Consider the following 14,160-nt stretch of genomic DNA (forward strand, 5'->3'; position numbering starts at 1 on the left):
GAAGTCTCTCGTTGAATCACGGGAAACCAACCGCAGGCTCCTTGTCCGATCGACATCTCGCGATATCTTGCACCTCGTTCCGTTCCTGATAACTACTGGCGGCGAAGTGTCGCGATATCTCGAGCTGCCACGTTCGCTGACGATTTGCTCGTTGGATAAGGTTGGGAAGAACCGATTTTCGTGATTCATTAGATAATCTCGCGGCTTGTGGTTCACAGTTATTCGGTGTTTAAGCACCAAGGACTCTATCTCTGTGCAGCATGGGGAAGAACAAGAAGGGGAAAGTGAATGAACCGATGGCAGGTAAGTGGAGGTGTAAGGTGTGCGTGGCCGTGTAAGGTGTGCGTGGCCGTGTAATGTGTATCATGGGGACCGGAGCTCGGGAACAAGGTTGGACGAGAATACGGACGAGAGTGTAAAAACTATGTTGATGACACATAAATCAGGAGCTGGATTATTATTAATAAAAACCTAAAACGTTTAAAGGGATCGAACAGAAACAGAAAGTTTGGTTTTGCGGTAAAAATAGAATTTCACAGGAAAAATGTCGATATCGTGTTTTAACCCTCAAACGATCCTCCGGATAACTGATTACACGTGGACATGGATTTGGTAATTTAATATGTGGGAATTGTGTAACTCGTCCTTTTGTAAAGGGGAGGATTTTGCGTCGTCGTTTTGCTTCCTCGTCGCCTGTCAAGAAGCAGAAATCACCATACTTTGAAAGTAGAAGGCAGGTCTATTTATGGACATTGCACCCTCTGTGCCATGACCAAGACATGAGAAGCTGTATCCCCTTGCACTCGCACCCCCGTCCCCAACACCACCCCCTTTTACACCCCCATCCCCACCCCCAACACCACCCCCAACACCACCCCCAACACCACCCCCACCCCCATCCCCAACACCACCCCCACCCCCATCCCCAACACCACCCCCACCCCCATCCCCAACACCACCCCTTTTACACCCCATCCCCAACACCACCCCCATCCCCAACACCACCCCCATCCCCAACACCACCCCCATCCCCAACACCACCCCTTTACACCCCCATCCCCAACACCACCCCTTTTACACCCCCATCCCCAACACCACCCCCATCCCCATCCCCGTCCCCAACACCACCCCCTTTTACACCCCCATTCCTATCCCCAACACCACCCCCATCCCCAACACCACCCCCTTTACACCCCCATCCCCAACACCACCCCTATCCCCGTCCCCAACACCACCCCCTTTTACACCCCCATCCCCATCCCCACGACACCATTCCCATCTCCATCCCCATCCCCACAACGCCACCACCCCCATCTCCATAACGACACCATCCCCATCTCCATAACGACACCATCCCCATCTCCATAACGACACCATCCCCATCTCCATAACGACACCATCCCCATCTCCATAACGACACCATCCCCATCTCCATAACGACACCATCCCCATCTCCATCCCCATCCCCAACACCACCCCCTTTACACCCCCATTCCCATCCCCAACACCACCCCCATCCCCAACACCACCCCCATCCCCAACACCACCCCCTTTTACACCCCCATCCCCAACACCACCCCTATCCCCATCCCCAACACCACCCCTTTACACCCCCATCCCCAACACCACCCCCATCCCCAACACCACCCCCATCCCCAACACCACCCCCATCCCCAACACCACCCCCACCCCCATCCCCAACACCACCCCCACCCCCATCCCCAACACCACCCCCATCCCCACCCATCCCCAACACCACCCCCACCCCCATCCCCAACACCACCCCCTTTACCCCCATCCCCAACACCACCCCCATCCCCAACACCACCCCCATCCCCAACACCACCCCCTTTTGCACCCTCATCCCCAACACCACCCTATCCCCAACATCTCAACACCACCCCATCCCCAGCACCACCCCCTTTTGCACCCCTGACCCCAACACCACCCCTTTTGCACCCCCATCCCCAACACCACCCCCTTTTGCACCCCCATCCCCAACACCACCCCCTTTTTGCACCCCCATCCCCAACACCACCCCCTTGCACCCCCATCCCCAACACCACCCCTTTTGCACCCCCATCCCCAACACCACCCCCTTTTGCACCCCCATCCCCAACACCACCCCCTTTGCACCCCCATCCCCAACACCACCCCCTTTTGCGCCCCCAACCCATTGTCCCCACCCCAACTCCCACCCACTCTCCTACCCCCATTGCCCTTCCCACCACGTTGTTCCCCTGGCTGTATGTATGTTCCCATCTTGTAAATGCACTCACCCTGCATTGTAACTGATTTAAAACCCGAACCCTTTCTCACTGACGACTGAAATCCATTATTATATATTTATTTTTTAATTACCTCCACCACTGAAGGTGAAGGACATTGTTTTCATCCCTCTCTGTCTGCTACTTGCAAAATTGAAGATTTTGGTCGGTCAATTTTGTTATTCTGTCTGTCTGTCTGTCTATCACCTGCAGGTCACAATTTTAAACCGATCGTCATGAAACCTTACCGAGTTGTAGAGGTAGTAACTGAGAAGCCTATTGATTTTTGAGATCAAAGGTCATCTTGAGGTCAAATTTCTAAAATCTTTTTTTAATCCGATTGACTTAAAATTTGAACAAGATTTGCATATTGCACCACTGGATTGGGAGACACAACTATTTTTGAGGTCAAAAGGTCAACTCAAGGTCGAACTTCTAAAATCAACAAATTTCATCCGATCCACCTGAACTTTGATGAAGACTGTCAATTTTAATCTTGATGAAATGGACAATTTTATGTATCCATGGCAACCTTTGGGAGGGGAGTGGATTTTGCAACTATCGAGCTCTGCACGACATCTTTTAATTTGTTTGTTAATTGCCGGAATCAGAAGGATTCCGGCAATTATGTTGGTCGGTTGTGTGTGTCATTCTGTGTGTGTCTGTCTGACTGTTGGGTAGTCAATCTAGTCTACCCTTATTATCAGTATTTCTGTCGATATGTTTGTCTGTCTCTGTCTGTATGTATGTATGTATGTCTGTTCGGTTCAGTGCTTCGTTAATACAATGGCGATTTCGATGAAACTTGGTTGATAGGTTCATACCATGACCTAGTTGTGTGCAAATGAGAACCGTTGCTATGGACCCATCCGTTGCCTAGCAACGGACCTTTGAAATTTTCAAAATAATCGGGCCACGAGCGACTGTGGGCTGTACATTCAGCCATATTGTCAAAAATTTCCAGCCGGATGCTATGAAAAATGTCGGAGAAGATGGACTTTGAATGAACCCTGGTCGAGAACAATAAAAAAAAGAAGTTTGTTATATCTCAAAGACTATGAGTCAGATATACATGAAACTGGTATGGTAGGTTCACGGTATGTCCTAGTTATGTGTGAGAAAGAACCGTTGCTATGGATGCTTTTGTTGGCTATTAACGGCTGACAATCGACTAAATTCGACTTGATCGACTACCCATGTCCGCCTACCGGTTTGTTGGGTAGTCGATCGAGTCAAAAAAAAAAAACAATTTTGAGATTTGTTCTACCCTTATCAGTATTTAAAATGGCGATTTCAGTTAATACCACGGCGATTTCGATGAAACTTGGTTGGTAGGTTCATACCATGACCTAGTTGTGTGCAAATGAGAACCATTGCTGTGGACACCACCGTTGCCTAACAACGGGACTTTGAAATTTTTGAAAAATCATAAAAAATTAATTTTTTCTAAAATCAAAAATCGGGCCACGAGCGACTGTGGGCAGTACATTCAGCCATATTGTCAGAAATTTCCAGCCGGATCCTATGAAAACTGTCGGAGAAGAAACACTTTGAATGAACCCTGGTCGAAAACAATAAAAAAAACGAAGTTCGTTTTATCTCGGAGACTATGAGTCAGATATACATGAAACTGGTATGGTGGGTTCATGGTATGTCCTAGTTATGTGTGAGAAAGAACCGTTGCTATGGACCACTCCGTTGCCGAGCAACGGCCGAAAAACCTCTAAATGTGGGGGTATTTTAACGAAAAAAAAACAATCTGCAGCATTAACCCATGAAGCTGGAATCATGAATTTTCTTGTGCTTAATCCTCAGGTCATTCCCCATCGAACGGGCCCATCGCGTCAGGTTCTCTTGGGTAGGCGACTACCCATGTCCGCCTACTGGCTTGTCTGTCTTTGTGTGTTTGTTTACCCTGTAGCAGCCACACTGTTTCAGCCATCATGACCAAACCAAACAGACGTCAGCCATGGCCCAACTTAGGCACTTGTCGTTTTTGGTGAATCTTGGTCAAAGGTCAGTCACCGAAAAACCGAAATTTTTATTTTCGCAATAACGTCCGCTAAAATGGTTGTATCGACTTCAAACCAAATCCAAAATGTTTATCTTCCAATACTGCATCCAACCATATGTCTCATTGGGGTGTCACTCCAACACCCTTCTTAGCGGTCGGGGGTCGAATGTCGGGGGGGGGGGGGTTGCGTCAAAACTTTTAAATTGCGATAAAAACGCCATTTCAAGTCCGATTGACTTCGAAGTTATGATCATGACCAAACTAAGTGCAATAACTCATTAAACAGCAGCACAATCGACTATAACAACTACCACAATAAGAACCAAAATGATTTCCAGGATTTTGTTTTTTCAGAGATCATGGAGATATGACAGTTATTCCGGCAATTCCTTGCTTACCGAGCAATTTCATTTGTTTGTTTGTGTACAGGATACCTCAAAAAGTTGTGGACGGATTCGGACGAAACTTGGTGGATACATTGGGTGTGTGATGAGGAAGAATTGGTTAAAGTTTAGTGAAGATCCGAATCTGGATCTGGATACGAGAGTTATTTAATTTTTAAAGTGATTCTTCACCATTGATAGAGCCAAAAACGATATAGTACTGTATGGCATGATATTTCAAGTGTATTGGGCCCGATATGTTCTCTGGGATCAGGCACGACGTGGCAGAGGTATGCGCTCTACCGAGTGCCCTTCTAGTTATTATATTATTTAATTAGAGTGCCTGAGATTATTTCAGAGGTGGGGGTTGGGGGGGGTGAGGGCAGATTTGTCAGGGGTGAAATGGAGAGGAAGGTAGTGATGTCTGTGGTGTAGGAGAGACAGGAATGTAGGTTGGAGTTCCTGGTGCCTGTGCATTATTATTATTATTATTATTATTATTATTATTATTATTATTATTATTATTTTGAGTTATTTTTCTGCACTTGACCTATGTATGATTATAGAGATTATCGTCGACGCGGTTGATCGTGTGTAACAATCAATATCTATGAACGAACGGAGTGTAAGAGACTGTTTGTAAGTGCAGTTCATTTTGTGTTTTATTTTTTTTATGAAGTTGCTATGTCTGGCCTTTCTGGAGGAGGTGAGGGTGGGAGTGAGAAGGGAATGGACTTTGCTCAGTTGTTTTTGCTCAAACTCGTTACCATTGTCATGGTGCAATATCTCAAACCGAGGATGTTGGGCTACCTGTTTTGCAGGTAGAGCGAGCTGATAGATTATCAGGGCAAAAGGTTTGAGTTTGGCTTTTTATAAAGGGGGGGGGAGGTGAAGCAACAGTAGTTAGTGAGGAATGAAAGGGTGGGGTTTTTAATCTTGTTTCATTACATCTCAAACATTTTCCCCAAGGCTTTTCACAAATATTTTGAATGATGTTTCAGTGGGAAGTCGGGAAGTGGGGTTGCACAAGCAGTTGTGCGTAGTGCATTGTATGAGCCTCCTATTGTTCATCGCCGTTGTTGTTTCATGGGATAACGAAGATGAGTGTTGAGCATGATGAAACCTTGATTGCTCTTTTAGAAATCTTTCTGACTTTTAAGATTGTACCTTACTTGGACTTGATGTTGCCTTCCTCCCACCCCACTCCTGCTTTCCCTGCAGTCGCTCCTCCCAAGAAGAAGGTTCCGCCTCAGAGTAAGCTTTGTGTTTTCAATCCCACTCCTTCCATCCCTTCATTTGAAGATCTCAGTTCCGACAGCGCACTCGTATTTGTTTTGTGACCTTGTGCAACTGTCCATATTTCAAGTGATGTAATCTTTCCATCCAGCATTTTCTGCTGTCCATTTGCTGGAATTCACTCCGAGATGTTAAATACACTTTGGTGTCCTCCCCACCCCACCTACCTCCTCCACACGCACATGAGTGAGCCATTGTGTGCCGGCACCCTGTTCACATTGCAAATCCCTGCCTTGATCTACCCTCCCCCCAACCCCAACAGCATTTCCATCACCCACTAGTGTTAAAATTAATTTGCATTTTAATATTTATTTATTTATATATATAACTAGCAGCATCCATTTACTATCTCCTCCAGTTCAGGAAGTTAAATCCTCTGGATCTGGGGGTAACAAGGGAAGTAAAAACAAGAAGGGGAATGCAGCGAAGGGGAGCAAAGCTTCTCCACGCCGAGGAATGGGGCTCGGACTGAAATGCCTCATCATGGCCGCCTTGGTTGGTGGAATAGCCGTCGGCATGGTGGTACTGGGCATCGTCAACGTCGCTGTCGTCAAAGGTATGTTGATGAGGGTAAGACTATCGAAGGGAAGCTGAGGATCGGGGAATGTGGATAGGAGGACCAGTTCAGAATTTTTTTTTTTTCGGAATGAAAGTGCAATTGAGGATTGGTGAATTATTTCAACAAAGGCCTTGCATCTCGTGATTTCAGAACACCTAGCACCGTATGATGTCGATGGGGACTCGGACTTTGACTTGCAGGATGCAAAGAAGGTTGTGCAGGGTGAATACCTTTTTTTTCCATTCCATCCTAATGAAGGCATCTTTTTTTTTTTTCTGGACCATCGTCTTCCTTCTGTGTTCATTGATCCCAGAGTTTGTCGTGATGTTTTCTTTCGCCCAATTTCCTATTTGTTTGTTTTTCTTTTTTTTTTTTTTTCAGACAAGCTCAATAGTTGGGATTTTGATGGAGATGCTGACTTTGATTTGGATGACTTGAGAGCCATGTTTAATGGTAAGCAACAGCCAAACCATGAGTTTGTTTTTTGTAAATTGTTCCTTTGATGGACACTTAAGTTATGTGTACTGTTCGTGGGGGATATGTTCCTGAAAAATGCTGTGAATGTTGGGGCATTGTTTCAATGGGGAGAAAGGGGGATATGTTCCTGGCAAATCATGATTCATAAGGAAAAATAAAAAAATCATGTGAAAAACTGTGAATACATGAAGCACGGGACTGCGAATGTAGAAGCAGATTCAATTTTTATGAATGGTGAATGTCAGGGTCCACAGTGTGTGTGTGTGTGTGTGTGTGTGTGTGTGTGTGTGTGTGTGTGTGTGTGTGTGTGTGTGTGTGTGTGTGTGTGTGTGTGTGTGTGTGTGTGTGTGTGTGTGTGTGTGTGTGTATATATATATATATATATATATATATATATATATATATATATATATATATATATATATATGTATATGTATGTACAAATACACATACATCCGTACTCTGTGCAGGGCGTTGGTGCTGCCTAAGTAGTCTCCTTGGTTATTGGGCACAATCCTGGATGGGTCGCCACATCGACACAGGATACCAGCAAGCTGGCACTCATTTTGCTGACCTCGGAAAGATGACAGGCAGAGTCAACCCCACCTGGTCTTAATTCAACAGCCGAGGGGGATTTGAATTCAGGATCCTGGGATTCCAAGCCCACCACCCTAAACCATTAATCCAACACCAGGCATATGTATATATATATATATATATATATATATATATATATATATATATATATATATATATATATATATATATATATTTGTTTAAGATTGGGATGACATATTTTTAAAGAAGGCAGCGCGTCCAACTGTCTGTAGCGTCTGATGAAGCCGGTGAAACGTTACCAGAGACTGGGTCTGCTCTCGCTTTTTTGCTCAAATTAGCGGAGTCGATCAAGTTTTGTTTTTTTTTTTTTTTTTTTTTTTTTTTTTTTTTTTTTTTTTTTTGGAAGCGCCTTCTTTACATGTAAAAATATATAATCGCGGGGTTCGAGGCTTGCCACAAGGGGAAGCACTCTGGTTCCTCCTGAATGTCCGATCCTGAGGCCACCAGGCACAGATAACTCTGTGTGCCGACGGGTTGCGAAGCAACTATGAACGCTGATTGGTATTGCCAATTCTGGCAGGGTAACACAACTTTGCATCTTACCTTACCGGCTACTCGGAGCCAAATTGGTGGGGTAGAACTTCCCAGCTAAACTGGGGATTACGCTGGACCAATGGAGTAAAAAAAACAACGAATTGGATACATTTCTAATGAGGGACATTTATTCATAAAGCGAGGGCGAGGAATGGTCATGTGGCACAAAAATTAAAGGGTTTATTATGCAATGTAGACAGCAGGGGAAAGCAAGGATTGATGAGGTGTGGCAAAAGAAAAACACTTATTTCCAAAAGAGACGACAGGGCAGAGCTTAACCGATATTAAACGTCAACAATCGTATCTTTAATCTACCATAACAGGCGCAATCTCGCACACACCTGGGGAAATCGGAGAGTAAGAAAGTTTGAGGTGTGAACAAACTCGAGAATACCTGGTGTGGTCGACGGACCGACGCATTCCAGTCGCTTCGGAGGGGAAGGATGGAAAAACACTGGGGGTGTTCAATGTTCAGGGTGCGTGAGTGAGGAGGTGTAATGCGATTGAAATGTAATGCAGAAGAGGGAGAGTGAAAAGGTGCAAAGCTGCAGTTGCTCTTTGAGTTTTGTGTGTCGACAGTAGATGGGAGAGACAGAATGTGTGAGATGATAGCTTAATGTGATGTGTGAGAGAGAGTCTGTATGTGTAATTACTATGTCTGCTGTTGGTCTCGCGTTCCGCTAACTCAGCACTTTGCTCTCCTCCCCGTACAGCCCTCTGCACTCTGAAGCAGTCACCTCATACCCAGAAGATTCTCTGACCTTGTGCAGAGACTGACTGTCTCAAGACTGACTGATCCTTTCGCCTGGGTGAAGGAGGGGCTAAAAGTTGGATAAAATCGCTCTGTAGGCACATCTGAGCGCTCCCTTTGGCGTGCAGACGCCTCCCTGAGAAGTAGCCCTGCCCTGCAAGACTCCGAAGCCTAAAATGGCTTCGTTCACCCCCGAACCCGGCCATGCAACAGAGCGCCAAGATTAACATGCGCTGCAGGTTTTTGAGAGCGTTCTCTGGCCACAAATGTGCGTTGCGCTTCGAATGAGCGTCACTATTTAGTGGAGTGCCAGGGCCACTCAGATGACATTGAGCCACCCCTGAGCTTCTTGCGCTCCGAGCTACGTGCCACCCTGTTCCGACCCCCAAGCATCCGTAATCGTGGGTCATGTCCGTTGTTCCCTGACATCCTTAAAGGACTGGTGAGCGTCCGGTCTACTGACTGTGGTTGCGGTGTTTTGTAGTGGTTGTAGTGAGGTCTGGGAAGCACTGTGGAATTTGTGGTGAAGATGTTGAAGCGGTTGGAATGGTTGTGGTGAGGTGATTGAAGCATTTGTTATGGGGATTTTGAGGAAGGCATTGTGGTGGTCATATGAAGGTTGTAGCATTGTGGTTTGAGTACTGAGGAGTCTGAGATGAAACATCCGCTGGGGAATGGCGTACAGTTTCAACGGTGCCACTGTGGCATATGTTCATGATGCTCTATTAATGTCACCTCTCTGCCTGTGATGTGCATGTTTGCTTGAAGGAGAGGTCAAGTGTGCAAAATAAATAAAAATAGATGAATGGAATTAACGACCAAACTAAAAACCCTCGCAACGCATTTTGTCCTATTAACCCACTAGACATAAGGGAATGGCGATCTGAAACGGATACAAATGAAATAACTGCCTGGGGACCGCTATATGTCTGGTGCATTTGCCTTGAGCAGTGGTGGTTTTGCAGAAACCTTTCTAAAAAGCTCTTTCTAACCAGTGACTGACTATTAAAGATCAGTGCCTTCTGGTTGAAGTAGAAAGCTGAAATTTTGCCTGCTGATGGACATCAAAGCCAGTAAACTGGAAGATGAATAATAAAAAAATAAAAACAGTCGGGCAACATCCGTATAATGAAAAAAAAATGCTGGTGAGCGACTCGAGACAATGGGGGAAGCACTGTGATTTTGTGTGCTGACAGCCATTGAAGTCGATACACCAGGAACAATCACAGAACCGTTGGAAAGCATCCGTAAATGAAAATATGTAAATGAAAAATCCAATGCAGGTGAGCGACCTGAGACTATGGGGAAACACTGTTCGTATGCTTACACAATGTGTAGGCTCACCCCCATTAGTGTGTGTGTGTGATTTATTTGTTTATTTATTACGGTGGTGGGGGTAGATGGAGGAATTTAAAAGGAAAGTTCGGATTAAATAGAGTTGTTTGGTCCGTGGATATGGAGGAGACATCTCGATGTAATTAAGTGGGAAGACTGAGCTTAAGTGCGGTGTTAATTAGATGTGGAATAAGGCCAAGTTCCCCAGTATGTGATTGCCCCCCTGTGACTTTTCCCTGTGTTTGTTTTTTTTTGTATTACAACCAAGCTGCGTGACAAAGTTGGAAGAGGCCCCGCCTCCAAGGGTGACTGCGGGTGAAGTCGCGCCCCTGAGGCTGATTGGCGTGACATGAGTGGGAGGAAGAAGAGGAGGGCGTAGGAGGCAGGCGATCAGGATGGGGAAGCATCTCGTAGCAAGGAGAAACGCACCAGTGAGGAGTGAGACGCACGCATTCGAGAAAGAACGTAGCTCGGAGATGGCCTGCAAGAACAGGGCTTTCGGCTGGTTTTTCTTCCACGCATGAATAAGATGTCACGATTCTCGTATTCATGCTGAGGCGAATTGGCTCGCGTACTGAGCAAGACACTGGCATTTGGCTCTTGGTTTGGGCGTGAGAGACGGACCTCGGAACCTCGTGTATGTCACCGAAGGGGACGGTGCCATTCTGCAAAGAGCGTATTGGCAGGCGCCATAGATCTGAAGCTGCATGACGGTCGGTGAGCCTTGGTGTTGAATACCGTTCACGAATTGCCTGATGTACGTTTGTCCTGTTGAGAGAAGACGGCTTGGTGCCATTTTGTGCTCGTCTACACGTGCAAATAGAAGTGCCTCGATTCCAAGTTCCACAAAGGAGTCATTCCATCTGAAATCACCAAATTTAAGAAAATGTTCCCAGTTGACCCCCTCAGATTTACTTTAAACTTTCATAAAATAGTTCCCAGGTATCAAAATGAAGCTGCGTAAAATTTTAGGTCCATAGATGCGGTCAACTCCGAGATATTGAGGGTTGAAAATGTGGTTGTGGCCCTATTTTTATGGTCGTTGCGAGCATCACAAAATGAACGGCGACATTTAAACTCCCACAACTTTTTTAATATTAATGCTAGAGCCTTGAAATTTTCAGAGATTATTCTTCTATAACTGCTCTGTAAGAAACAAACATAAAACGGAATATACCTTGATTAATTTTTCTGACCTGATCAGTTGAAATCCAGAAAAAAAAATGTTGGTTTTGTATGAAGACCCAACTTTAAGACCCCATATATTTTTATTGACCCATCCCAGAAGCTTGAAATTTTTTCGGGTAATAACTGTATGGTAGTAGTATTCAAATACATGTTTACTTTTCTTCATCAGTCATATATAATACAGTCATGATCCCTCAAAAATTTAAAATTTTCATTTTTCCCCAAAATTCAGGTGAGGATTGCAAATATATGACAAGGTGTACCACTTCTAATTGTTCACCATTGGAAAGAGCATACTCAAGTTTACAAAAGCATCAAATATCAAAGTGGTATATTTTTCTAAAATATATTTTCTATTTTTTAAAAAACTGTTGTTAACACAGTCGTGAATACATGAAGTGTGTGTGTGTGGTGTGGGCACCATGGTAATCATGAATGATAAGTTCGATGATTCAAATTAATAATACAAAAATATATCACATACTGCAATAAAAATGTAATAAAACATTTCACGTAAATGATTTCAATAGGTCCTTGATCCGCTTTTCCAAGTCAGGTGCAAGCTTCTACTGCCTCCCAGTTGACGTTAGGGGAGCATCAATAACTTTCATCACATGGACCAAAGGAACCCAACAAATGTCCTCCCTTGAATGTAACTATATACACTGCTGGCATCAGCAGATCAGCCACTATTCCTGAGTTCTATTTTTAGCCCCAGCCAGATGAGTTAAGCTCTTGCTATATACAAATGAGAAACAAAGAATTACAAATTCAAATTTCAAAGTATTGTGTTCATGGTATCCTAATAGCAGATGATATGTATGTACATTGTATATACATGAACTACACAAATATACTACATGTAAAAGGACTGTTCATTAAATAGCACACACAACACGCACAGCACTGGCGGAACATCATTTATTCAAATATTTTTAAAATATTGATAGAAACATTATACCACTTTGATATTTGACACTTTTGTAAACTTGAATATGCTCTTTCCAATGGTGAACAATTTGTAGTGTTATACCTTGTCATATATTTGCAATCCTCACCTGAATTTCGGGGAAAAATGAAAATTTTCAATATTTGAGGGATCATGACTGTATTATATATGACTGATTAAGAAAAGTAAACATGTATTTGAATACTATGACCATACAGTTATTGCATGAAAAAATTTCAAGCTTCTGGGATGGGTCAATAAAAATATATGGGATCTCAAAGTTGGGTCTTCATACAAAACCAACATTTTTTTTCTGGATTTCAACTGATCAAGTCATCAAATTTAATACAGGTATACTCAGTTTTATGTTTGTTTCTTACAGAGCAGTTATAGAAGAATAATCTCTGAAAATTTCAAGGCTCAAGCATTAATATTTAAAAAGTTGTGGGAGTTTAAAAGTAGCCGTTCATTGTGTGATGCTCGCAACAACCATAGAAATAGGGCCACAACCACATTTTCAACCCTCAATATCTCGGAGTTGACCGCATCTATGGACCTAAAATTTTACGCAGCTTCATTTTGATACATGGGAACTATTTTATGAAAGTTTAAAGTAAATCTGAGGGGGTCAACTGGGAGGCCTCCGGTGATATGAGGTGGAATGACTCAAAGACCATCTCTGGCCCATGCTCAGTACCAGAATAAAAGGAGGATTTTTAAGTCGATGTGTAAAGGCACCTCGACTTTAGGATTTATTTTATTATCATTACCGTTTGAATTATTGTCCCTTGTAAATATGCCTGGTGTTAGCATAATGGTTAGGGTGGTGGGCTTTGGATCCTCGGGTCCTGAGTTCAAATCCCGCTCAGCTTTTGAATTAATACCAGGTGGGGTTAACTCAACCTGTCATCCTTCCGAGGTTGGTAAAATACGTGCCTGCATGCTGGTATACTGTGTCGGAGTGGCGACCCGTCCAGGATTGTGCCCAGTAGCCAAGGAGACTGCTGAAGCAGCACCAACGCTCTGCACAGAGTATGGTCCCAATCTCCTCCTCTCCCTCGTAAATATTTGTCTATTTTCTTTAAATTCCACGGTTATTTTAAGTTGCTGTATCCGTGTATTTGTCGTGGGGTTCGAGCGTAAACCCCCCCTGTGCATCCATGTGTGCTCCCGTTGCTCCGCCATTGCGCCCTGCCCCTCCCACACGCGTTATAACCTCCGAGGATCAACGTGTCCACCTCCTAATGAGGAACTCACCATTAGCTGCCTAATGAGCTCGGCTATCTGGGTTGGCGGTGTTAACCGCCCGTCACCACAATTTGGGGTTGGGGGTTTAACCTGGACCACCAGCACTGCCATTATATTGTTGCGGTGCTGGCCTCCAAGGTTAATCCCCTTGACCCAATTTGTGGTGACGGGTGGTTAACCCCGCCAGCCCGGACGGTCAAACTTCTCCTTTGGAGGCCTCCAGCCAAGACTCTCGGAGATTAATGCGTACGCGCGGGAAGACAGTTAAGCGCCGCACCAGTAGGGGACAAGGGGGGTTTATACTTGAACACCACGACAAATACACGGATACGGCTACTTAAAATGAACACATTTAAAGAAAGTAGACATATTTACAAAAGACAACAATCAGAACAAAATAATATGCGAGGTAAACTAATCCTGAAGTCTAAATCAAGGTGCCGCTACACAGACTTGAATAGACAAGGGGAAACAAAATAAAAGAAAACCCTTTATTCTGGCACTTAGCTTGGTCCAGAGATTGTCTTTGTGGAACTTGGAA

General features: G+C 44.4%; 1 protein-coding gene across 4 annotated transcripts in view; it reads left to right on the forward strand.

The window, feature by feature from the left end:
- LOC147009910 (uncharacterized) overlaps positions 1-14,160 on the forward strand; it is a 22,068-nt gene continuing 7,908 nt past the window's right edge. For 2 of the 4 annotated variants that reach the window (XM_085862342.1, XM_085862344.1), the window contains exons 1-5: positions 1-303; positions 5,886-5,918; positions 6,319-6,516; positions 6,670-6,741; positions 6,901-6,972. In XM_085862342.1, coding sequence (XP_085718468.1) covers positions 261-303; positions 5,886-5,918; positions 6,319-6,516; positions 6,670-6,741; positions 6,901-6,972 — 418 coding nt within the window. In that variant the 5' untranslated portion in view covers positions 1-260. The remainder of the gene's footprint in view (positions 304-5,885; positions 5,919-6,318; positions 6,517-6,669; positions 6,742-6,900; positions 6,973-14,160) is intronic. The other 2 variants (XM_085862346.1, XM_085862345.1) reach the window with 2 other exon arrangements.

Source organism: Eptatretus burgeri, chromosome 17 (genome assembly GCF_056783735.1).
Source record: "Eptatretus burgeri isolate ZD-2024b chromosome 17, Ebu_testis_v1, whole genome shotgun sequence".
Taxonomy (NCBI): domain Eukaryota; kingdom Metazoa; phylum Chordata; class Myxini; order Myxiniformes; family Myxinidae; genus Eptatretus; species Eptatretus burgeri.